The sequence below is a fragment of the Gorilla gorilla genome, chromosome 8 (genome assembly GCF_029281585.2).
Source record: "Gorilla gorilla gorilla isolate KB3781 chromosome 8, NHGRI_mGorGor1-v2.1_pri, whole genome shotgun sequence".
Classification (NCBI taxonomy): Eukaryota; Metazoa; Chordata; class Mammalia; order Primates; family Hominidae; genus Gorilla; species Gorilla gorilla.
The window spans coordinates 145,180,595-145,206,364 of record NC_073232.2 but is presented as its reverse complement, the minus strand read 5'-3'; the positions used below and the strand labels follow the sequence as shown (position 1 = coordinate 145,206,364).

At 54.3% G+C, this 25,770-nt stretch overlaps 1 protein-coding gene across 2 annotated transcripts in view; it reads left to right on the top strand.

The window, feature by feature from the left end:
• Window positions 1-25,372, top strand: part of CFAP46 (cilia and flagella associated protein 46) — a 133,967-nt gene extending 108,595 nt beyond the window's left edge. The window contains exons 49-57 of one of the 2 annotated variants that reach the window (XM_055353917.2): window positions 19,171-19,241; window positions 19,339-19,399; window positions 19,474-19,509; window positions 19,833-19,935; window positions 20,899-21,011; window positions 22,767-22,848; window positions 23,077-23,213; window positions 23,309-23,389; window positions 24,860-25,372. In XM_055353917.2, the coding sequence (XP_055209892.2) occupies window positions 19,171-19,241; window positions 19,339-19,399; window positions 19,474-19,509; window positions 19,833-19,935; window positions 20,899-21,011; window positions 22,767-22,848; window positions 23,077-23,213; window positions 23,309-23,389; window positions 24,860-24,972 (797 nt within the window). In that variant the 3' untranslated portion in view covers window positions 24,973-25,372. The remainder of the gene's footprint in view (window positions 1-19,170; window positions 19,242-19,338; window positions 19,400-19,473; window positions 19,510-19,832; window positions 19,936-20,898; window positions 21,012-22,766; window positions 22,849-23,076; window positions 23,214-23,308; window positions 23,390-24,859) is intronic. The other variant, XM_031007289.3, reaches the window with a different exon arrangement.
• The last annotated feature ends 398 nt before the right edge of the window (window positions 25,373-25,770 follow it).

Genomic DNA, 25,770 nt, shown 5'->3' with positions numbered 1-25,770 from the left:
CACTGCACTCCAGCCTGGGCAACAGAGTGAGACCCTGTCAAAAATAAAATATATATGTATATATAAACACTCAAAACTATTTATAAAATACCTGCTATGTGCCAGTATCCTGGTGCTAAACACACAGGGAAGACGAATTAACGCTGTTCTTGCCCCCACAAATACCCGTTTCAAAGGAGGGGACCAGATGTGTAGTAAACAGCCAGCCTCTCCGTTAATGACTCAGACGGTGAAAAGCACGAGGGAGTGCGCGGAAGGCCCTGACCTCGGCTGGGATTCGGGGGTGATGACATTCTGTGACTGAGTGCTGGCTGTGCAGACGTGCCCCGGTTGTGAAACTTCCCCAAGCGCTACCCTTGCAGTACGTGCAGTTTTCTGCACTTCGGTATCAAATAAAATTAAAAATAAATCGATTGGACTTTTGCTTCCATCTCAGATGAAGTAACAGGGACCAGATTTGTTCTTCCAGCTGAGACAAATAAAAACCAGAGAAAAGCACATGAAATGAGGGTTTTCAAACATTGACGAGCAGTCCGCGCAGGACGGGGGTCCTCGACGGGGGGTTGGCTGGCGAGCGCCATGGCCCACCCAGCTCTTACTCTCTGGGGAATTTCCAGGACACAGCATTGTGGGGGGGGGGGCAGGAAGAGCCCAGGGGTCTCCCCAAGTTGAGGACAGGCAGTTTGGAGTCTGGGAAACTGACAGCTACAACGTGCAGGGCGGGACACCTGGAAGGAGAGAGCTGCAAGGAACGGCCACTCCTAGATCTGCAGAGCCCTCGGCAGGAAGACAGCCACCACCAGTGTGCAAGGCCAGGGAAAGAGACAGCTCTGAAAATAGTGAAAACACGGATAAACACTTAAAACGCCTTTATTTTCAAAATCTCTTTAAAATATTTTTGAGCAAAAAGCTTAGAGCAAAAGACAATAATAATGGTATGGGGTTTTATAACATAAATGTGAAATGAACGATGGCAGCACAAAAGATGAGAGGGAGGGAATGGAAGCAAAGTATTAAAGTCTCCATCCTCTGGAGAAAGTGGTGTAATATTACTTGGAGATAGACTGTGATAAAGTTATAAACTATGCATCCTCAAGTAATCAATAAAAACAAAACAAGAAAAACAAAAAACCCCACAGAGTTTATAGCAAATACATAATGAAGATGATGAAATGGAATCATAAACATACCATTAATCCAAAAAAACACAGAAAAAAAGGGAACAGAGAACAGATAGGAAAAATAGAAAACAAATAGCAAGATAGTATATTTCAACCCAACCATATCTATCATCACATTAAGTGTCTAAACACCCCCAACTAAAAGAAAAATACCATCTGATTAAATGAAAATTCAGCGTTCAAAATATGCTTCCTCCAAGAAACCCACTTTAAATACAAAGAAAATGGTAAGTTAAAAAGAAAAGATGGAAAAACCTCATCTCTTAGTATCCAAAGAAGGTTGGCATGGTGAGATTAAATTAGAAAAAGGTGGAGTTCATCCTGGGAACGTGACCAGGGCTACAGTGGGCCATTCCGTAAAGAGGAGGAAGCTAATTCATGAAGAGGGTGTGAAACCTCAGTGTCTGTACATCGATTAACATCCCTGCAAAACACACGAGACAAAACCCACGGAGCCACAGAACAATCAAGACGTACCCGAGGATGGCTGGGGAGGTCAACATCCCTTTCTCAACAGTGATGGAACAAATATGCATCAAATCAGTAACGGACATTGATGTAACATTCCCCCCACGGCAGAAGAATGTACACTTTTTACACACACACACACACACACACACACAGAGAACATTTGACAAGATAGACCCTAAGTTGAGCCATAAAACAAGCCTCGAAAATATGAAAGGGCCCAAATTACCCACAGTAGGTTCTCTGACCACAGTGGAGTTAAATGAGAACTTAATAACAGAAACCATGCCTGGAAAACCCAGACACTTGGAAACTAAATATGCTTCTTAAATACCCACGGATAAAAGAAGAAATTAAAAGGAGGGAAATTTAGAAAATACTGTGATGTAGATGAAGACAAAAGCACAATTTATCATTATGTGTGGATGCTGCTGAAGTGCAAGAAGGACTTTATGGAACTAAGCATGTATGTTAGGAAAGAAAACAGGCTGCAAAGCAATGACTGCTATTTCTACAAAAATTAGAAAAAGAGCAAATTCAACACAAGCATCATCAAGGATGATGAAAATAAGAACAGAAATCTGTGACACAGGAAACAGAAACACAAACCAGAAGCAAGTGCTTTGAGAAAAATCAATAAAATTAATACACCTCTAGTCAGGTCAGGCTGATCAGGAAAATAGAGACACAAAATTATCACTATCAAAAATGATAGAGGCAGCATCACCACAGAGTCAAGCGAGGATAAAAAGTAAATAATAACGCTGCACCAATAAACTTAACAACTTAGATGAAATGGACAAGTTCCTCGAAAGACCCAAACTTCCAAACTCACTCAAGAAGAAAGGGATGACCTGGATAGGCCTGTATCTATTAAAGTAATAGAATGTTTAGTTTAAAATCTTCCCACAAAGAAGAAGCCTTGGCTGGGCGCGGTGGCTCACACCTGTAATCCCAGCACTTTGGGAGGCCAAGTCAGGTAGATCACGAGGTCAGGAGTTCAAGACCAGCCTGGCCAAGATGGTGAAACCCCATCTCTACTAAAAACACAAAAATTAGCTGGGTGTGGTGGCATGTGCCTGTAATCCCAGCTACTCAGGAGGCTAAGACAGGAGAATCGCTTGAACCCGGGAGGTGGAGGTTGCAGTGAGCTGAGATCACGCCACTGTACTCCAGCCTGGGTGACAGAGCGAGACTCCATCTCAAAAAAAAAAAAAAGAAAAAAGAAAAAGAAAAGAAAAAACATCTATACCCAGAGGATTTCTACACACATCCTCCCACAACAATTAAAGAGGAGACTCTGCTTCCCAACTGATTTTCTGAGGCTGGCATTATCCAGATACCAAACCCAGAAAAAGACATTAGAGATTAAAAAAAAAATGGACCAATATGCCTCATGGCTATAGATGCTAATAACATTCTTAACAAAATGTTAGGAAATGGAGCAAAACAATATGTTACAAGGATTTATATTATGTCCAAGTGGGTTTTAACCCAGAAATACAAGGGTAATTTAATATTTGAAAAATCAGCCAATGTAATTCACCACATTCATAAGCTAAAAAATAAAGACTATCTGATGATTGCAATAGATGCAGAAAAGCATTTGACAAAACCCAACATCCATTCCGAATACAAACTCTCAGAAAATGAGGAGGGGAAGGCAGCTTCTTCCAGCTGGCAAAGGACATCTGCAGAACACCTGCCCCTGAGCGTCGCAGGTTGGCAGGAGGCTGAGGCCGTCCCCGAAGGCCAGCAGCCAGGCAGGGCTGCTCACTGCAGTGTCAGCACCACGCTGGAGATCCCGGCCGGAGTAGAGAGGCAGGAGGAAAAAAAGGAAAAGCATCTAGGTGGTCTTTCTCTGCAGGTGGTCTCATCATCTGTGTAGAAAATGTAGTCTAATCTACAGAAAAAGCTACTCTGACTAGTGAGTGATTTTGGCAAGGTTGAAGGATATAAAAGTCAAGGTACAAAAACCAATTGCATTTCTATATAACTAACTATCAGAAATTAAAACTTAAAACACTACCATTGACAACAGCTTCCAAGCCAGGAAATAATTACGGATAAGTTTGACAAAAGGTGCAAGACTTTACACACTAATACTATAAAACATTGCCGAGAGAGATTGAAGAACTCAACAAATGGAGAGAAACATCATGCTCTTAGATGAGAAGGCCCAATATTGCCAAGGTGTCAACTTGCCCCAAGGTGATCTATAGATTCCACACAATTCTAGTCGAAATCTCCACAGGATTTTTTTTTTTTTGTAGAAATTAACAAGCTTATTCTAAAAGTTATATAAAAATGTAAGGGACCCCTATAATAGCCAAAACAGGAGGGCACACGCCACCTGATGTCAGGACTCTGTCACACAGGCGCAGTATTGACACAGTGGAGCACAGGCGTGACGGTAGCCATGTAGACCCGTGGGATGGGGCGGGGAACCAGAAGCACGCCACAGGTGCACAGCCGGGTGGTGGCTGGCGAAGGGACGAGGACGCTGAGCGGAGGAAGGGCATCTCCATGAGTGGCTGCAGTCCCTGGACGTCCAAGTGCAGAACGAAACACAACAAAAATGAGGCCGCACGCCACGCAGGAAAATCAGCTCGAAATGGATCCGAGACCGAAGACCCTCACGTTTCTAGCAGAAAACACTGAAGAAAATCTTTATGACCGTCAGCAAATTTAAGAATTTCCACTCTTTGAAAGATATTGTTAAGAAAATGAAAAGTGTCGCCAAGACTGGAAGAATCTGATAACAGTAACAAATTTAGACTATATAAAGAACTCTCAAAACTGAATAATAAGAAAGAAACAATCCTATAAAAGATTTGAACAGATACTTCACCAGAAAAGATTTAGATAGCAAAAAAAGTACGATGGAAGGATGCCCGACATCATTAATTATCAAGGAAATGCAAATGGAAACCACAATGGAATACCCCTGCACACCTGTTAGAACGGGTGAAACTCACAAAGTCGACCAGAGCACGTGTTGGGAAGGTGTGGAACCGGAACCCTCATACTCGGCTGGTGGGAATGGTGAATGCTGGAGCCACTTTGGAAGACAGTTTGGCAGTTTCTTAAGAAGTTAAAGCAGGCCTGTTGTATGCCGCAGTCATTCCACTCCATTTACCAAAGAGATAAGGAGACACGCGTCCCGCAGAAACTCATACACACGTTTACAGCAGCGTTATCTGCAATGACCTAAACCGGGAAACCACAGAAAGATCCATCAACCACATGACGGACACCTGGACACCCAGTGGGCGATGAGCACATTGGGGTGCGGCCACGTGGTGGGGTCCTGCCCGGCAATGAGGGGCGAGCTGTTGGTGCGTGGGACAGTGTAGACGGGGCTCAGAAGGATTACGCCGAGGGGTGACGGGGCTCACTCAGAAGGATTACGCCGAGGGGTGATGGGGTTCACTTAGGATTACGCCGAGGGGTGACGGGGTTCACTCAGAAGGATTACGCCGAGGGGTGACGGGGTTCACTCAGGATTACGCCGAGGGGTGATGGGGTTCACTTAGGATTACGCCGAGGGGTGACGGGGCTCACTCAGAAGGATTACGCCGAGGGGTGACGGGGCTCAGAAGGATTACGCCGAGGGGTGACGGGGCTCACTCGGGATTACGCCGAGGGGTGACGGGGTTCACTCAGAAGGATTACGCCGAGGGGTGACGGGGCTCAGAAGGATTACGCCGAGGGGTGATGGGGTTCACTTAGGATTACGCCGAGGGGTGACGGGGCTCACTCAGAAGGATTACGCCGAGGGGTGACGGGGCTCACTCAGAAGGATTACGCCGAGGGGTGACGGGGCTCAGAAGGATTACGCCGAGGGGTGATGGGGCTCAGAAGGATTACGCCGAGGGGTGACGGGGCTCACTCAGAAGGATTACGCCGAGGGGTGACGGGGCTCACTCAGAAGGATTACGCCGAGGGGTGATGGGGTTCACTTAGGATTACGCCGAGGGGTGACGGGGTTCACTCAGAAGGATTACGCCGAGGGGTGACGGGGTTCACTCAGGATTACGCCGAGGGGTGATGGGGTTCACTTAGGATTACGCCGAGGGGTGACGGGGCTCACTCAGAAGGATTACGCCGAGGGGTGACGGGGCTCAGAAGGATTACGCCGAGGGGTGACGGGGTTCACTTAGGATTACGCCGAGGGGTGACGGGGTTCACTCAGAAGGATTACGCCGAGGGGTGACGGGGTTCACTTAGGATTACGCCGAGGGGTGACGGGGCTCACTCAGAAGGATTACGCCGAGGGGTGACGGGGCTCACTCAGAAGGATTACGCCGAGGGGTGACGGGGCTCAGAAGGATTACGCCGAGGGGTGATGGGGCTCAGAAGGATTACGCCGAGGGGTGACGGGGCTCACTCAGAAGGATTACGCCGAGGGGTGACGGGGCTCACTCAGAAGGATTACGCCGAGGGGTGATGGGGTTCACTTAGGATTACGCCGAGGGGTGACGGGGTTCACTCAGAAGGATTACGCCGAGGGGTGACGGGGTTCACTCAGGATTACGCCGAGGGGTGATGGGGTTCACTTAGGATTACGCCGAGGGGTGACGGGGCTCACTCAGAAGGATTACGCCGAGGGGTGACGGGGCTCAGAAGGATTACGCCGAGGGGTGACGGGGTTCACTTAGGATTACGCCGAGGGGTGACGGGGTTCACTCAGAAGGATTACGCCGAGGGGTGACGGGGTTCACTCAGAAGGATTACGCCGAGGGGTGACGGGGTTCACTCAGGATTACGCCGAGGGGTGACGGGGCTCACTCAGAAGAATTACGCCGAGGGGTGACGGGGCTCACTCAGAAGGATTACGCCGAGGGGTGACGGGGTTCACTTAGGATTACGCCGAGGGGTGACGGGGTTCACTTAGGATTACGCCGAGGGGTGACGGGGTTCACTCAGAAGGATTACGCCGAGGGGTGACGGGGTTCACTCGGGATTACGCCGAGGGGTGACGGGGTTCACTCAGAAGGATTACGCCGAGGGGTGACGGGGCTCAGAAGGATTACGCCGAGGGGTGACGGGGTTCACTTAGGATTACGCCGAGGGGTGACGGGGTTCACTCAGAAGGATTACGCCGAGGGGTGACGGGGTTCACTCAGGATTACGCCGAGGGGTGACGGGGCTCACTCAGAAGGATTACGCCGAGGGGTGACGGGGCTCACTCAGAAGGATTACGCCGAGGGGTGACGGGGTTCACTTAGGATTACGCCGAGGGGTGACGGGGTTCACTCAGAAGGATTACGCCGAGGGGTGACGGGGCTCACTCAGAAGGATTACGCCGAGGGGTGACGGGGCTCACTCAGAAGGATTACGCCGAGGGGTGACGGGGTTCACTTAGGATTACGCCGAGGGGTGACGGGGCTCACTCAGGATTACGCCGAGGGGTGACGGGGCTCAGAAGGATTACGCCGAGGGGTGACGGGGCTCACTCAGGATTACGCCGAGGGGTGACGGGGTTCACTCAGAAGGATTACGCCGAGGGGTGACGGGGCTCAGAAGGATTACGCCGAGGGGTGACGGGGTTCACTCAGAAGGATTACGCCGAGGGGTGACGGGGTTCACTTAGGATTACGCCGAGGGGTGACGGGGCTCACTCAGGATTACGCCGAGGGGTGACGGGGCTCACTCAGAAGGATTACGCCGAGGGGTGACGGGGCTCACTCAGGATTACGCCGAGGGGTGACGGGGTTCACTTAGGATTACGCCGAGGGGTGACGGGGTTCACTTAGGATTACGCCGAGGGGTGACGGGGTTCACTCAGAAGGATTACGCCGAGGGGTGACGGGGCTCACTCAGAAGGATTACGCCGAGGGGTGACGGGGCTCACTCAGAAGGATTACGCCGAGGGGTGACGGGGCTCAGAAGGATTACGCCGAGGGGTGACGGGGTTCACTCAGAAGGATTACGCCGAGGGGTGACGGGGCTCAGAAGGATTACGCCGAGGGGTGACGGGGTTCACTCAGAAGGATTACGCCGAGGGGTGACGGGGTTCACTTAGGATTACGCCGAGGGGTGACGGGGCTCACTCAGGATTACGCCGAGGGGTGACGGGGTTCACTTAGGATTACGCCGAGGGGTGACGGGGTTCACTTAGGATTACGCCGAGGGGTGACGGGGTTCACTCAGGATTACGCCGAGGGGTGACGGGGCTCAGAAGGATTACGCCGAGGGGTGACGGGGTTCACTTAGGATTACGCCGAGGGGTGACGGGGTTCACTTAGGATTACGCCGAGGGGTGACGGGGCTCACTCAGGATTACGCCGAGGGGTGACGGGGCTCAGAAGGATTACGCCGAGGGGTGACGGGGCTCACTCAGGATTACGCCGAGGGGTGACGGGGTTCACTCAGAAGGATTACGCCGAGGGGTGACGGGGCTCAGAAGGATTACGCCGAGGGGTGACGGGGTTCACTCAGAAGGATTACGCCGAGGGGTGACGGGGTTCACTTAGGATTACGCCGAGGGGTGACGGGGCTCACTCAGGATTACGCCGAGGGGTGACGGGGCTCACTCAGAAGGATTACGCCGAGGGGTGACGGGGCTCACTCAGAAGGATTACGCCGAGGGGTGACGGGGTTCACTCAGAAGGATTACGCCGAGGGGTGACGGGGCTCACTCAGAAGGATTACGCCGAGGGGTGACGGGGTTCACTTAGGATTACGCCGAGGGGTGACGGGGCTCACTCAGAAGAATTACGCCGAGGGGTGACGGGGCTCACTCAGAAGAATTACGCTGAGGGAAAGAGGCCGGATCAAGGGAGTGCACAGGGATGGTTTCATTTTTACAGAAGCCTGGGAAATGCAAACTAATGTACAAGTCAGAAGGCAGGTAAGTTGCTTCCTGGGGGTGGGGGCTGGGGCTGCAGGAGAAGTTGGGGGAGGGTCGCGGGTGCAGGAGGGAGGGTTGCGGGCATTTTGGGGAAGCTCCTGGGGCTGGGTGTGCCGTGACCTTCGCTGTGGCGATGACTTGCTGGCGTGCAGCGTCCAGTCCCGTCACGTCGCTCACTTTAAATGCAGGCAGCTCCCTGTGGTCAGTTGAACCTGAACAATGCTCAAATTGGACAGTGTACTCTGGCACTCCGAGCCTTCCTGTGACCCCAAGGCCTTGTGGAGTCTCCTGCTTGTGAGTGGAAATTTTTTACATGAAATACAGAAAGAGCAAATTTGCATCGGGGTCACAGAAGTTTGCACAAGGGCACATGTGCGAAGTGGATCCTTGAAGGAGGAGGTCCAAGGACGGAGGGCCCTGCAGGCACCGTGTTCCAGGGAGGCTCCTCCAGGCCCTTGAGCTCCCATAGCAGCCGGCGTGGCAGCTTATAGCTGTTCTCCATCTGATTCTGGCCCACTGGGTGCCCCGTCCATCGCAGGCCACGGGCAGCCCCTTCTCGGAACCCTGGCTGGTCCCTCCGGCCGCCCTCCTGCCTTCCCCTGACAAGCACCGTGTGGAGCATGTGTCTGCCCTGCATGGCAGGAGGGCTGCTCAGTGGCCCAGGACTGGGTGGGGCTCAGGCTGTGGAGAGGGTGGGAGTGCCGGGTGGAGAGGCAGGGAGCCCGGAGCTGGAGTCGGTTGGCACAGACACGAGGCTCATGGAGGTGTCGGAAACTGTTTTTGATAGTGAAGTGCACCATGGCTCTAGAAAAATGCCCAAATGGAGCACCAGGCAGGAGGCAGCACCTGCACCCACCCGAGAGCCACTCCTGCTTCCCCAGCCCAGCTCACCGCCCACAGCGCCCACCCTCCTGACTGTACTGCAAAGCCAGGGCCTTTTATCACCTCACCTCCAAGATCAGCACCCCAAAATCCTGCAGCCTGGGGTGCCTGTTATTAAACTCGTGCAAATGGCATCTGAGGGCTCATGCTGCATCCAGCTCCTGCCTGGCTCTGTGGCTCCAGCTGCTGCCTGGCTCCGTGGCTGGTCTCCGTGGCTCCGGCTCCTGCCTGGCTCCGTGACTGGTCTCCGTGGCTCCGGCTCCTGCCTGGCTCCGTGGCTGGTCTCCGTGGCTCCGGCTCCTGCCTGGTTCCGTGGCTCGTCTCCGTGACTCCGGCTCCTGCCTGGTTCCGTGGCGGGTCTCTGTGGCTGGCCATGTTCCACCCTCCACAATTTATCCGCCCCACCCCACGTTACCAGACACCCCGTCTGTCTGCATGTCCTGATGTGCCCGGCAGTCCCAGCCCTTTCGGCTTTTCACCAACCAGCCATTTGTGAAGAGCCTGTTTCGTCTCTCACCGGTTCTTATGTGGGGTTATCTGGGTTTTGTTCTTTGAGGTTTGTTGGATTTTCCTGGTATACTTTGGATATAATTTTCATTGTTTATATGAATGACAAATGTCTTCTCTGTACCAGTTCTTTTCACTCTCTTAAATGGGTCTTTTGATGAACAAAATATTTTAATGTTATTATAGTCTAATTTATCAATCTTTTTCTTAATAGCTGGTGCTTTTAGCATGTTTTCTAAGCCACTTTGTTGAGGTGTGACCGGCATGTAAGAAGCTGTACCTGCTTAACGTAGACCACTCAGTGAGTCTGTGGATGAGTGTGTCCACGAAGACATTATCGTGATCAGGCCATGCACGTGTTCATCGCCTCCCAAAGGCTCCTCCTGCCCCTTTATATTGCGTGTCCATAGATGGTAAGAAATGCTAACATGAGCTCCACCCTCCCAGTGGGTTCTGAGCCCACAACGCGGTGGACACACACAGCACACATCAGTGCACACACAGCACACATCAGCACACACAGCACACATCAGCACACACAGCACACATCAGTGCACACACAGCACACATCAGCACACACAGCACACATCAGCACACACACAGCACACATCAGCACACAGCACACATCAGTGCACACACAGCACACATCAGTGCACACACAGCACACATCAGCACACACAGCACACATCAGCACACACACAGCACACATCAGCACACACACAGCACACATCAGCGCTCACACAGCACACATCAGCACACACACAGCACACATCAGCGCTCACACAGCACACATCAGCGCTCACACAGCACACATCAGCACACACACAGCACACATCAGCACACACAGCACACATCAGCACACATCAGCACTCACACAGCACACATCAGCACTCACACAGCACACATCAGCACACACACAGCACACACACAGCACACGTCAGCGCTCACACAGCACACATCAGCGCTCACACAGCACACATCAGCACACACCAGCACACATCAGCGCTCACACAGCACACATCAGCACACACAGCACACATCAGCACACACACAGCACACATCAGCGCTCACACAGCACACATCAGCACACACACAGCACACATCAGCACACACACAGCACACATCAGCACACACAGCACACATCAGCACACACAGCACACAGCACACACAGCACACACACAGCACACATCAGCACTCACACAGCACACATCAGCACACACACAGCACACATCAGCACACACACAGCACACACACAGCACACGTCAGCGCTCACACAGCACACATCAGCACTCACACAGCACACATCAGCACACACCAGCACACATCAGCGCTCACACAGCACACATCAGCACTCACACAGCACACATCAGCACACACCAGCACACATCAGCGCACACACAGCACACATCAGCACACACAGCACACATCAGCGCACACACAGCACACATCAGCACACACACAGCACACATCAGCACACACAGCACACATCAGCACACACAGCACACATCAGCGCACACACAGCACACATCAGCACACACACAGCACACAGCACACACAGCACACATCAGCGCACACACAGCACACATCAGCGCACACACAGCACACACAGCACACACAGCACACATCAGCACACACACAGCACACATCAGCACACATCAGCACACACAGCACACATCAGCACACACAGCACACATCAGCGCTCACACAGCACACATCAGCGCTCACACAGCACACATCAGCACACATCAGCACTCACACAGCACACATCAGCACTCACACAGCACACATCAGCACACATCGGCACTCACACAGCACACATCAGCACACACAGCACACATCAGCGCACACACAGCACACATCAGCGCACACACAGCACACATCAGCACACACAGCACACATCAGCGCACACACAGCACACATCAGCACACACACAGCACACATCAGCACACACAGCACACATCAGCACACACAGCACACATCAGCACACACACAGCACACAGCACACACAGCACACACACAGCACACATCAGCACTCACACAGCACACATCAGCACACACACAGCACACATCAGCACACACACAGCACACACACAGCACACGTCAGCGCTCACACAGCACACATCAGCGCTCACACAGCACACATCAGCACACACAGCACACATCAGCACACACACAGCACACATCAGCGCTCACACAGCACACATCAGCACACACACAACACACATCAGCACACACACAGCACACACAGCACACGTCAGCGCTCACACAGCACATCAGCACTCACACAGCACACATCAGCACACATCAGCACACACACAGCACACATCGGCACACAGCACACAGCACACACAGCACACATCAGCACACACAGCACACATCAGCGCTCACACAGCACACATCAGCACACACAGCACACAGCACACACAGCACACATCAGCACACACACAGCACACATCAGCACACACACAGCACACATCAGCACACACAGCAGACAGCACACACAGCAGACATCAGCACACACACAGCACACATCAGCACACACACAGCACACATCAGCACACATCAGCACACACAGCACACATCAGCACACACAGCACACATCAGCGCTCACACAGCACACATCAGCGCTCACACAGCACACATCAGCACACAGCACACACAGCACACATCAGCACACACAGCACACATCAGCACACACACCACACATCAGCACTCACACAGCACACATCAGCACTCACACAGCACACATCAGCACACATCAGCACTCACACAGCACACATCAGCACACACAGCACACATCAGCTCACACACAGCACACATCAGCGCACACACAGCACACATCAGCACACACAGCACACATCAGCGCACACACAGCACACATCAGCACACACACAGCACACATCAGCACACACAGCACACATCAGCACACACAGCACACATCAGCGCACACACAGCACACATCAGCGCACACACAGCACACACAGCACACACAGCACACATCAGCACACACACAGCACACATCAGCACACATCAGCACACACAGCACACATCAGCGCTCACACAGCACACATCAGCGCTCACACAGCACACATCAGCACACATCAGCACACACAGCACACATCAGCACACACACAGCACACACAGCACACATCAGCACACACACCACACATCAGCACTCACACAGCACACATCAGCACTCACACAGCACACATCAGCACACATCAGCACTCACACAGCACACATCAGCACACACAGCACACATCAGCGCACACACAGCACACATCAGCGCACACACAGCACACATCACACACAGCACACATCAGCGCACACACAGCACACATCAGCACACACACAGCACACATCAGCACACACAGCACACATCAGCACACACAGCACACATCAGCGCACACACAGCACACATCAGCACACACACAGCACACACAGCACACATCAGCACACACACAGCACACACAGCACACATCAGCGCACACACAGCACACATCAGCGCACACACAGCACACACAGCACACACAGCACACATCAGCACTCACACAGCACACATCAGCACACACAGCACACATCAGCGCTCACACAGCACACAGCACACACAGCACACATCAGCACTCACACAGCACACATCAGCACACACAGCACACATCAGCGCTCACACAGCACACATCAGTACACACAGCACACATCAGCACACACAGCACACATCAGCACACACAGCACACATCAGCACTGTGTACCCTGTGCCCTGCGGGTCAGCGGAGCTTCGTCGTCCTGCACCACCAGGGCTTTGCACCCTGGGCCAGCACCTCTCACTCCCTCCCCCAGCCCCTGTCAGCCGCCACTCACTCTGCTTCTGTGAGCTGCACTCTTAGATTCCTCATGTATATGGAATCATGCAGCCTCTGGCCTTCGGTGCCTGGCTTTTTTCACTTTGCGTGATGTCCTCAGGGTTCATCCATGTTGTCGCCAACGGCAGGATGTCATCTTGCTAAGGCTGAGACCTGCTCCGTCGTCACCTTTATGTGTCACCTTTTCATCAACCTGTTAGCCATTTTTATGTCTTCTTTAGACAAATGTCCATTCAGGTCCTTGGCCCGTTCTTCGATTGGGTTGTTTTGTTTTTTACTATTGTATTATAGGAGTTCCTTATGTACTTAGACTATTGATCCCTTATCAGATATACATTCTACATTCATTTTCTCCCACTCCATAGATCACTTTTGCATTGTGTTATTTCCTTAGCCATACAGAAGCTTTTCAGTTTGATGTGATCTCACGTGTTTATTTCTGCTTGTGTTGCTTGTGATTTCAATGTCATATCCAAAAAATCATTGCCAAGACCCAATCAAGGAGCTTTTATCCTGTGTTTTCTTCTAGTAGTTTTATGGTTTCAGGTCTTACATTTAAGCCTTTAATCCATTTTGAGTTGGTTTTTGTAGATGGTGTAAGATAAGGCTCCAAACTCATTGTTTTGTGTGTGGATATTGGGTTACCCCAACACTGTTTATTGACGAGACCGTCATTTCCCCATTGCGTGTTCTTGGCACCTTTGTCAAATATCAATTGACTCTGAATGTGTGTGTTTATTTCTGGATTCTCCATTCTCTTCTATCGGGCCCAGTGTCTGCTTTTATACCAGTACCACATCGTTTTGATTACTATAGCTTTGTTGCATAATCTCAAGTCAGGTAATGTGATGCCACCAGCTTTGTTCTTGCTCAGGATCGCTTTGATTATTCAGGGTCTTTTGTGGCTCCTCATAAATTTTAGGATTGCTTTTCTATTTCTGTCAAAAATGCCATTGGAATTTTGATAGTGCATTGCATCTGTAGGCTTTGGGTAATATGGGCATTTAAAAATATTAATTCTTCCAATCCATGAACACAGGATATCTTCCCATTTATTTATGTCTCCTTCAACTTGTTTCCTCAGTGTCTTACAGTTTCCAAGGCACAGATCTCTCACTTCATAGTTGAATTTATTCCTAAGTATTTTATTCATTCTGATGCTATTATAAATAGGGTGGTTTTCTTAATTTCTTAATCAGATAGTTCACTGTAATGATTAGTTCATTGTAATGTATAGAAATACTACTGATTTTTGTATGTTGATTTTGTGTCTTGCAACTTTACTTAATTTATTAGTTCTAACAGTTTTTTGTAGAGTCTTTGAGGTCTTGTATATATAAGAGCTTGTTACCTGCAAACATAATTTCACATCTTTTTTTCTGATGTGTGTGCCTGTTCTTTCTTTCTTTTTTTAATTTCTTTCTTTTTTTTTTTTTCTGGAGATGGAGTCTCACTCTGTCGCCCAGGCTAGAGTGCAGTGGTGCAATCTCGGCTCACTGCAACCTTGAGCCTCCCAGGTTCAACCAATTCTCCTGCCTCAGCCTCTCGAGTAGCTGGGATTACAGGTGCACACCACCATACCCAGCTAATTTTTGTAATTTTAGTAGAGACGGGGTTTGGCTATGTTGGTCAGGCTGGTCTCAAACTCCTGCCCTCAGGTGATCCACCCACCTCGGCCTCCCAAAGTGCTGGGATTACAGGCATGAACCACCGCACCTGGCCTGTTATTTCTCTTTCTTTCCCGACTGCTCTGGTGGGGACTTCCAGCGCTGTTTAAATAGTCAAGAGTGGGCTTCCTTGCCTTGTTTCTGATCTTAGGTGAAAGCTTTGTGCTTTTCACTGTTAGCTGTGGTTTGTCATCAGGTGTGTTTGGGGTTTTTAAAATCTTTCTTCACCTCATGATCATGAAAATATTCTCCGATGACATCCTCTAAATGCATCTTTTTTGTTTTCCACCTTTCACGTTTCCACCTAACTGCCATCTGAGATGGACACTGTGGAGTGTGAAGTGGAGTTTAAGGTTTTTTCTACGAGGGGATCCAGCTGTCTGCACATCGCTTATTGAAACATCCTTCCTTTCCCCACTGCCCGGCGCGGCCACCACTGTCATGGCAGGGGCAGAAAAGGAAAGCAGCAGCCCAACTAGACGCTCCAGCAACAGTGTGGTTGGCAGGACACGGGCCGCCCAGAGGTGCCTGTGAGCCTGCGACGTCGCGTGGTCCTGGGGCTTTGCAGATGCGATTCCAGACTTGAGACGATCCTGGGGATCTGGGTGGGCCCAGGTGATGAGAAAGCCCTCACACAAGAGAAGCAGGAGAAGGAGCCTGGGGGCTGCGCTGCCGACGGTGAGGATGGAGGGCGTGGCCAGGAGCCAGGAGAGGATTCTCCCCGGGAGCCTCCAGGCAGAGCGCGGCCGACGCCGTCACTGTGACCCAGTGACCCCATTCGGACCTCCGACTCCCAGAACCGTCAGACAGGAAGCAGTGCCACATCAAGCCCGCGTTTTGTAGTAATTGGTTAACAGCAGCCACAGAAACTAACAGAACCCTCACCACAGAGTCACTGAAAGCCGGGCTGCTGGTGATCTAAGTCTTTTTGAAATGCGTTACCCAGCGGCCACAAAAGGAAGAGATGGGCCGAGCCTTGAGTGTCCTCAGCCGCCAACCGCTGAGTCTGGGGCGCCGCCGGGTGTGGCTGCACCGCCGTAAAGTGCTAAGGGCACCACCAGAGAGTCGGTGTGCAAACTCCCAACAAATAGAGAAGGAAGAATGAATGAGGAAGACAAAGGGGCCGGTTACCTCAGTCAAATCCAGCAGCTGGTCATGGAGAAACAGGTAGAAAACCAGGACAAATAAAAATAAAGTAGTAAGATGGTAGAAGTTGGCCCATTTATGTCATATATCAAAAAAAGAAAATTGGCCAACCCTGCCAGTGAGAAGACAGAGGAGATAAGAGGTGCCAGCCGCATGCCCTTTGCAGGAAGCACGCCCGCCACAAATGACCCCCACGTGATAAACCAAGAGAAGGGAAAATGAGTAAATATTGAAGAGTAACCCGGAGGGCCGGTGTCTGACTCTCAGAGGAAACAGACTTTAGAGCCAGGCATTATTAGGGACATGGACATCATGAGAATCGAAAGTTCGCCTCCTCAGAGGTATGAAATAGCCTCTAAATACAAAAAGCAATAAAAAGCAAAAACCGCGGGGTGCGGCCGTTGGCCAGCCCCGACGCTGGGAGATTTTACCGCGCCTGGATTACTGACGGTCCAGACAAAGAGCAAAAAGAGAGAGATTCAGGGCAACATAATTAACAATCTTGGCTGAATAGAGACATGGAACTCTGTGCCTCAAAAGTGGCGACTTGCGATCTTTTCAAGTATCCTGGGAATAATCACAAAATTGAGAAGCAAATCCCACTGTGCCTCAGACACAGGCAGACGGCCTGCATCTGAGGCCACAGCGTGATGAGGGTAGAAAGCAGTTCCCGAAGGCAGACTTTTTTCCATCCTCGCACACTTGAAAATTCAACAGCTCACTTCTAAATATCTCATGGGACTCAGAAGACATGAAATGATCATGGAAATGTCAAAAACTAGCGAGATGTTGCTAAACATAACTTAGAAGGTATTGCAGATGTAAATGCCAACGTCAGAATAGGAAAAGCGCCAGGAATTCAGAAGCTCAGCATCTGATTTAAGAAGTCAGAGTTGGGCACAATGGCTCATGCCTGTAATCCCAGAACTTTGGGAGGCCTAGGTGGGCGGATCACCCAAGGTCAGGAGTTTGAGACCATCCTGGCTAACACGGTGAAACCCCGTCTCTACTAAAAATACACAAAATTAGCCGGGCATGGTGGCGGGCGCTTGTAATCCCAGCTACTTGGGAGGCTGAGGCAGGAGAATGGTGTGAACCCGGGAGGTGGAGCTTGCAGTGAGCCGAGATGGCACCACTGCACTCCAGCCTGGGCGACAGAGCGAGACTCCGTCTCAAAAAAAAAAAAAAGAAGAAGAAGTCAGAGCAAGGAGGCAGAATGATCCCAAGGTGAGCAGAGGAGAACATGCAGAAGACGCCAGGGAAACAGAGATGCCACAGAGAAGAGCAACTGAGAATGCCAGAAACGGAAAGACACAGCGCTAATGACGCACCAGCGGCGACAGGAGAACACGGAAGTCGAACAACTTTGAATCAACGTAGCAAAACCCCTGGGCAGCAAGGACAAAATACTAGGAGAAAACACCTTCCGATGCCAGGAAGAAAGCAAACCTGAGTAGTCTCATAACCAATAAAAAAGGACATCGATGGATTTGAGTCTTCCCACAAAAAATATGTTTTTCCATGTTTTCACTGAATTCTGCCAGACTGTCGAGAAACAGATCGTGTCAGTGTTAGATAAATCTCCCCAGTAATAGAAAAGTAGACAGCTCCTCCCATCCTTCCCTAGGCCAGCCTACCTCCTCCCAGACTGCCCCAGAACAGCACAAAAAATACATAAAAAGATAAGCTGCCATCACTCAGTTCAGCTTTTCTCTTCCCTTCCTCCCCACTTCCTGATGGGGTCTCGCTCTGTCACCCAGGCTGGAGTGCAGTGGCACAATCACAGCTCACTGCAGCCTCCACCTCCTGGGCTCAAGCGATCCTCCCACCTCGGCCTCCCAAAACACTGGGATTACAGGCATAAGCCACGTGCCCGGCCCCAGTTTAACCTTAAAACGTACAGATGTCCTAGAGGAACAGTGCGAGCATTTCAGTCAGCGCAGGGGAAAAGCATTTGATAAAATGCACACATTTACTTCGTGAGCCAGGAACCAAACGCAATGCCCCATCCTGATAAAGAAATCCATCAAAAGCTGGAGACAGCCTCCTTCTTAATGCGGATCCCTCAGAAGCAGCCTCTTTGAAGGCGGTCAGGCAGTGGGCCCCATCCGTGCGTCCATTCCACTGTCTGCTGGAGGCCCCAGCATAGGCACACAGAAAGGAAAGTCGGGGGCAGAAACAGGAGGGAAGTGGCCATCCTTCCCAGGCACATGACTGTCTACTCAGAGCCTGCAAAAGAAAGTGTTCGTGTCGAAAGGGGCAGGTTGTAAATCCCTGTACAGAAGGCCCTGGAACCAGTGAGGGTCCCGGGCATGGCAGGCACACTGGTGAGTACCCAGTGGGGTGTGTGAATGGTCAGCCAGGTGGGCCTTGGAGCCTTTGGAGACTGGTTCTTTCTTGAGGACTTTCCCAACCCTGTGAACCTTTGCATTTCACAAGTTATTGCCACGTCAACTTTACACAAATTAAAACCGCTTGTTCTCACAACTTGTTTTTTTTTCATCGAAGTGAAATTTGCATAACATGAAATTAACCGACAGTGTGGCCGGAGGGCTGCCTCGAGCTGCTGCCAAACATCCCTGCCTCTTTCTTGTCTTCAACAGAAGGTGGCGTGAAAAAGGAGGGAAGAAGCAGAGACCCCAAAAAGAGAAGCCTAGCGAAGAAGGGCAGGAAGGTGGGTGGGGGCCTGCGGTAGGCGATCGGGCTGGTGGGCACAGCGGGAGGTCAGGCTCCCGGCCCCTGCACCTGCTGACCCTGGTCTGCGGTTGCAGGGCAGCATCCCCCGGACCATCCCCCCTGACTGCATCGTAGTCAACTCGGACAACTTCAAGTGTATCCTTTGATGGGCCCTGGGGGGGGCCGCAGACCCCGCCCTGTGCTCCCGTTTCTCCTTGACTGGGACCCAGTCATCGTGGACCCATACGAGGAGGCCCAGGGCCCAGGTGGGTGCTGCACAGGGCTCCCCGTTCAGGCACACGCCAGCCTCGGGCCTCCTGCCGTCCTGCAGTTGTGGGCAGCAACTGGTGCCCCACTCTTCGAGGCTCCGAAATCTGCATATGTGCTTGCCCCGTTTTGGCTGTAAATATTTTAATTTCTTGAGGTTTTTCTCTCTGGCTAGCCTGGTTCTACCATCACCCCACCAGGGCATGGCAGGGCACTGATATATGCGCCTGCATTCGCTGTGACCCCTCCCCAGGGACCCCGGCCCTGCACACCCGTGTCTGATGAAACACCGTGGTCTGTATCCACCCTGTTCTCCTTGCAGAAATGCTGACTCCTGTCTCCATCACCCGAGACATTTTGGAAAGATTCCAAGACACATTCACGTCGCGATGGGCGGGACATCTGGGAAGCAAGCACTTTCCCAGGTTCGGATCTGGGCTCCCAGGAGCTGTTTGCAGTGTGGCAGGTCTGGGGGTCCAGCGGGGAGCCACTGCCCCCCACCCCCAGCTCCCTGGGTCTGCCCTGCAAGTCCTGCCACGTACAGCATGCAATGCTGAGACAGACCCAGCTCCTTGAATCCTCACAGAGACTGGGCGAGGGGCACTGTTACCCCGCTTTACAAATGGCGACCTGGGGCCCCCAGGGTCACTGATAGCACACGGTCCAGCAGCAGGGGCTGCCTCTTCACCACCAGCACTGCAGCCCTCCAGAGACCACTCGCAGACTCTGCCCCCCAGATGCCCTTGGGGTTCCGTGGTCCAGAGGTGTCCAGAAGCAGCCAGCAGGGAACAGAGCAACCAGGGAGAGAGCACCACGGGTGGGAGGGGTCGTTCCATGTCACAGGCTCCACGCCAGGGGCGGGGCTGCAGGGGCAGGTGTGTGCAGGGGCGGGGCTGCAGGGGCAGGTGTGTGCAGGGGCGGGGCTGCAGGGGCAGGTGTGTGGAGGGACAGGTGTGTGCAGAGGCAGGTGTGTGCAGAGGGTGGCACTGCAGGGGCAGGGCTGGGGTCCTGTATGGAAGGAGGGACCCTGGTCTGGTCACTGTCTCCCATGCCTGGAGTACTGGGGGTGCCTTGACCTCCAGGTGCTGGGCCATTGGGAAAGCCCCTCCTAGCGTTTCCCGCAGCGAGTCCTGCCTGAGTAGGGGTGTTCATTCCAGCGTAGAAGTCCATGCTCACCGTGGGTCCCCCTGACTAGGCTCCGCCGTGACCCCTGTCATCAGAGTACAGAGGAGGGAGGCGTAGGCATTAGGAACACGAAAGAAAGTTCAGTTTAATGCACAAATGGGACAGGCGTGGACCACGCAGGATGTGGCCTGCTTTAAGAACGCATGGTGGGGTCTGGTACAGGTGCATGGGCACTGTTGACCAGCGCTCTCCTCTCTCTGCAGCCAGGCCCAGTGGGAGCAGGCCCTGGGCAGCTGCAGCGGTTTCTTCTTCTATGGAATGGAGAGCTTCCTGTCCCATATATTAGTGGAGAGATTGGTCGCCATGAACTTGCAAGGTGAGAGGGGTCCTCTCAGCACCCCCTCCCCCGCGGGCACAGGACAAACCCGCCTGAGGGCAGAGCAGGGCCACTGTCACCTGCTGGTGCTGCCCCCAACCCCTGTGGCCGCAGCCCCCTCCTGCCCCCCACCCTCTGTGACTGCAGGCCCCTCCTGTCTGCAGGTGGACGACCTCTACCCACCCCTGCACCCCCTGCCTGGCCCACACAGACGTGGCAGCCACAGGGGCTTCTGGCCCTCCCGCCCTTCATTTCCGAGTGCCCCCACTCCGCCCAGCCCAGCTTTTCAGACCTGGCAGGAGTCAGTGCTGGGCCCAGGAGCCCAGGAAGGCTGGGGTGGGCTCAGGACCACGCTGGTCACGGCCCCTCCCTCAGGGTCTCTAGTCTAATCGTGGGCACTCGGGACCTCGCCTTCCCCTTCGCCGTCCACCAGCCATGGAGGGGCTGCCAGGTGTGGTCCTGCCATGCTCGGCACAGTGACACCCCAGCCAGCTCCAGCACAGGGGGGGCTTTTGGCAGGAGGTGGGGATGGCAGGGCAGGCTGGGGGCATGGCGTCAGCACAGCACACACGTAGGGGTACGTCACCCCGTCACACGCCACGGCCCGAGGGTAGTGCTGACGGAGACAGCAGGTGCAGCCACTCGGACACCGCAGGGTAAGCGGTCAGGAGGCAGGCGTGGCTCAGCCTTGTGCCGAGGCCACCCCTCTGACTCAACGTCCTGTGGCTGCAGCCCCACCAGGATGCCCCCTGTGCAGGGCCAGCCCACTTGCCGTGACCTTCTCTGATGGGGCTGCTGATGGCCCCACTGTGTGGGGTTGACAGGAGTCTTTTAGGGACCCGGGAGTTGCTGTGCCCCCCATGAGGGGTGTGGGCCCTGTTGATGGAGCGGAGTAGGTGTGTGGACACTTGTCCTGTGGCACCTGTGGCACCCAGGGCCTGCACTTGGGTGGGGCCAAGCAGGACCCCCACTCTGCTCTGCAAGCCTGGGCCTTGGCCATCAGAGGTGCTGGAAGCCCATCCCAGGTGGAGTTAGAAATAGGCCTCTTTGAAAGTTTAATTCCAACTGAGGCAGTGAGTAAAGCAGAAGAGGCCTCACCAGGGCTCCCCCAACTCCCCAGCAGCCTCGGCCTCACGCAGCTGGACAGCCTGTCTGCGGGAACGGCCAGGCTGCGAGTGGAAGTGGGCAGCGCCCAGGGTTGCACTGGCCCCCGATCCCTGCTTCCGTGGAGGACCCAGGCCAGGGTGACCAACTCATGCCCAGTGCCTGGGGCTCCCCTGCATCCCAGGAGCCTCCCATGTCTCCACTACACAGGGACATGTGGCCCCCTCACGTCAGCCCCCAGTCAGTGCTGCCCCCCAGCAGCCTGTCCCTCCGTCCTTGGGGAGGGCTCCACCTCATACACCTCATTCATGTGGGGTGCCAGGGCGTCCAGGCATAGTGGGGGTGCCGAGATGCCCTCCAGGGCAGAGGAGGCTGGGGGAGCCCAGGTGGGCTTCCCACCACTTCCTGTTGCCCGGCACAGTCGCCTGGAGGAGGCTGTGAAGGGGTCTGGGCTCCTGAGGCTGGCGAGGTCCACTGTGGCCAGGGGGTCCCTGGAAAAAACCTGACGGTCATGAGGTCGGAGCCCGGAGCTGAGTGGCCAGCGTGCCATGCCCTGACACGCCCTTGGGGCACAGGCCCCACCTGCCCACACCCCATCCCCACTCCCCATGTCAGGCCAAGGCTGCTGAGCTGCCCTTCCCGTCCCGGCAGAGTGCCAGGTGGCAGTCCTGCTGGACCTGGCGCGGTCCTACCAGAGCTTGAAGAGGCACATGGAGAGCGTGGAGCACAGGAGGTGCCTGGCTGCCTGGAACGGGTGGGCGGGGGCGCTGAGGATGGAGAGGTTAGACAGACGGGCGTGAGACCCACAAGGGAGCAGGGACCTGGGGTCGGGTTTCAAGAACGGTGAGAGCTGTCGGGGTGCACATGCGTTCCAGCAGTTGGCGAGGTGTGGCTGTGCATGGGGAGGGGGGCGGCTCAGCCGGGCCCCTGGCACCAGCCCATGGGAGCCGGGTCCCCACAGCGCCTCACAGCTGTCCCTGGAGGAGCCCGTTGAGGCAGCCATCCTGCTGAGCCTGGTGGGCGTCAAGAGCATCCTGGCAAACCAGTGGCCGACGCTGCTGCAGGACAACGCGCTGCGGGCCAGCGTCTTATGGGAAAGTGCGTGGGCCCCTGGCATCCCGGGCCTGTCCCGCAACCCTTCAGCAAGGCTGCCAGGGTGTCCATGCCCTCCTGAGGGGACGCTTCTCCCCTAGATCTGTTGGCCGTTGGGAAGCCGATTGGAGAAACGGTGCGTCTCCTTCAGAAGATGAGTGGCGACGAGGCGGTGAACCAAGGTAAGGGAGGGGCGGCCTGCACCCCGCGGCCTTCAGCACCCTCTGCAGCCGCTGCCCGTGGGGCACGTGCACCGCACAGCCCTGCAGGGACAGGTGTCTCCGCTTCTCCGTGGGGGAACTGGGACTCCAGACGTTAACTAGGAGCCGGAAAGAGGGAGGGCTTGTTCTTGCCTGGAAGTTGCCTGCGTCTCTGTACCGCCCCAGCCCCCCACCGTGGCGCGACCCTCGGCAGTGATGGCCCACAGTGCCATGTGGCTCCAGAACCCAGAGGGAAAGCATCACGGTTCCTCGTTGACAGCTCCAGTCACACAATCCCCACGAGCCCAGGGGCTGTCTGGGAACCAGTGGGAAATCCAGGTGGCAGCTGTGCCTGGCCCCCTCCCCAAGCAAGGACTCCTAGGGAGCTGACAGCTTGCACCACAGTGCCCGACGGCCCCTTGATATGACCAGGAGTCCCGGCCCAGGAAGAGGCCTCCCGGAAGAGGAATGCGTGGGTTGAGGGGTGTCTCCCATTGGCGTCCTGGAGAGCATCCTGCCTGTCACATGGCATCCAGCGCCCCTCCCTCTCTTGGCCTCACAGGGGAAAAGTCGGGAAGGGGCACGGGACACGGTCTGTTCTCAAACACGGACAGGCGGAACCCCACCCAGCCGTCCTTCAGAGTTAGCAAAACCCACCTGCCACGGTGAGGCGGGAGGAGCCACAGAGGAGCTTCCCGGGACCCTGAGTTGAGGCGCTCAGCGGTGCGCGGAAGGGGTGGTCTGCCCTGACTAAGAAGGCTTCCCCCAGAAGCCTTCAGTATCCACCGCTCACCAGGAGCTTATCGTGTAAAGAGCACGTGGTCCACGGTCCGGCGATACCGGTCCCAAGGATCCCTGCTTGTTGGGGGAGAGAGGGAGCGAGGGGCAGGAGGAAGGCAGACGGAACCCACACTCATCCCTGCAAATGCAGAGCAGCGCGCAGACACGGATGCCGCCGTGGTGTGGCCGGTGTGGGGCCCACACGACGCTCTGCAGGGGAATTGGGGAAGGGCAGAGCCAGGCCGGCTGTCCCGCTGCTGCTGCTCAGCGATGACCTGCAAGTTCTGGTCCCTGCAATGGAGGCATGAGCCCAGTGACTGTCACTGTTCAAAAGGGGCAGAGGCCGCTGCTTCCTACAAGGCCGCAGCCACACTCTAGACGGGCACTGCCCCAGCAGAGCAGCTCACCTGGCCAAGGGGTAGTTGGGGATGGTGGGCTTCGGATTGGGGGTCCAGTCCTGGTGCTGTCACCCAGCTGCGCGGGCCTGGACACCTCGGTGCGGGAGGGGTGCGGGTGGTGGGGGCGCCCTGGAGGCCTGGCGAATGGCAGTGTGTTCCCCAGAGCGCCCTCAGTCGGAGCAGCTGCCACTTCCCGCCCCTGTGCCCTGATCCTCACCGGACCGGACGTCCTGCGGGGCCCCAGGGTTCATAGCTCCCGCCCCTTTCTCCACAGACGAGGCTTCTCAGACCTTGAAGGACAAGCTGCTGCTGCTCCAAAGCTCCGAGCTCCTTCCCACCACGCTCAACTTGGTCCTGTATGGGCTGCCGCACCAAGCCATCGGGTAGTGCAGGCCTGGACCTGCCTCCCATCGGCTGCTGGGGCACCAGCACTTGCCTCTGCCCTTGGCTCTGCCCCTCTGCCAACCCATCCCCACCTCCCAGCTCCCATCCCCAGCTCCCAGCTCGCTCTCCCCTTCCTGGGCCTCTCCCCAGCCCTGGGTGCAGCCTCAGCCAGGGACCCTCCCCCAGCGACTTCCCGCCGGGCAGCTGCCTGGACCTCAAGCTCTGCCTGCCTGTGTGAGCCATGGGGTCTGTGTCGGGGCTGGAGCCGCGTCTCTTCCCGGGGCCAGGACAAGGGCGGCCTCCCCTTGGCGGCGCTGGTGCTGAGTTGCTTAGACCAGAAGACTGTTCAGACCGTGAGCCTGTTTTTGATTTGAGTGTTCCAGTAAACAAACAACAAAAGCCAGTCTCTGTGCGTGGTTTCCGTGACTCGAGGCTCTGGGTGGGGGGCTTCTGGCCCAGCACCTTCTGGGATGCTGGCCTGCAAGAAATGCGCCCCCTGAACCCAGCAGCTTTCCAGAGTGGGGATGGGGGTGGGGCTCACACTGGCGCAGGCCACGTACCCTGCACACGTGCAGGGCCCCTCAGAAGGAAACTTCCAGAATAAGGAGGCTCATGGGTGGCGGAGTCTGTACCGGCAAGGACCACGTGGAGCTTCTCGTGAAGTGATGCTTTTCTTCCGTGAACACTCCTGCTGGGCTGCTGCATCCAGGGGCTCCTGGGGGAAGAGACGTGCCTTCCAGATGGCCTTTCTGACCTTCTGGATATGTCTCTCCCAACTCGGCCGGATGAGTGGGGGCTGGG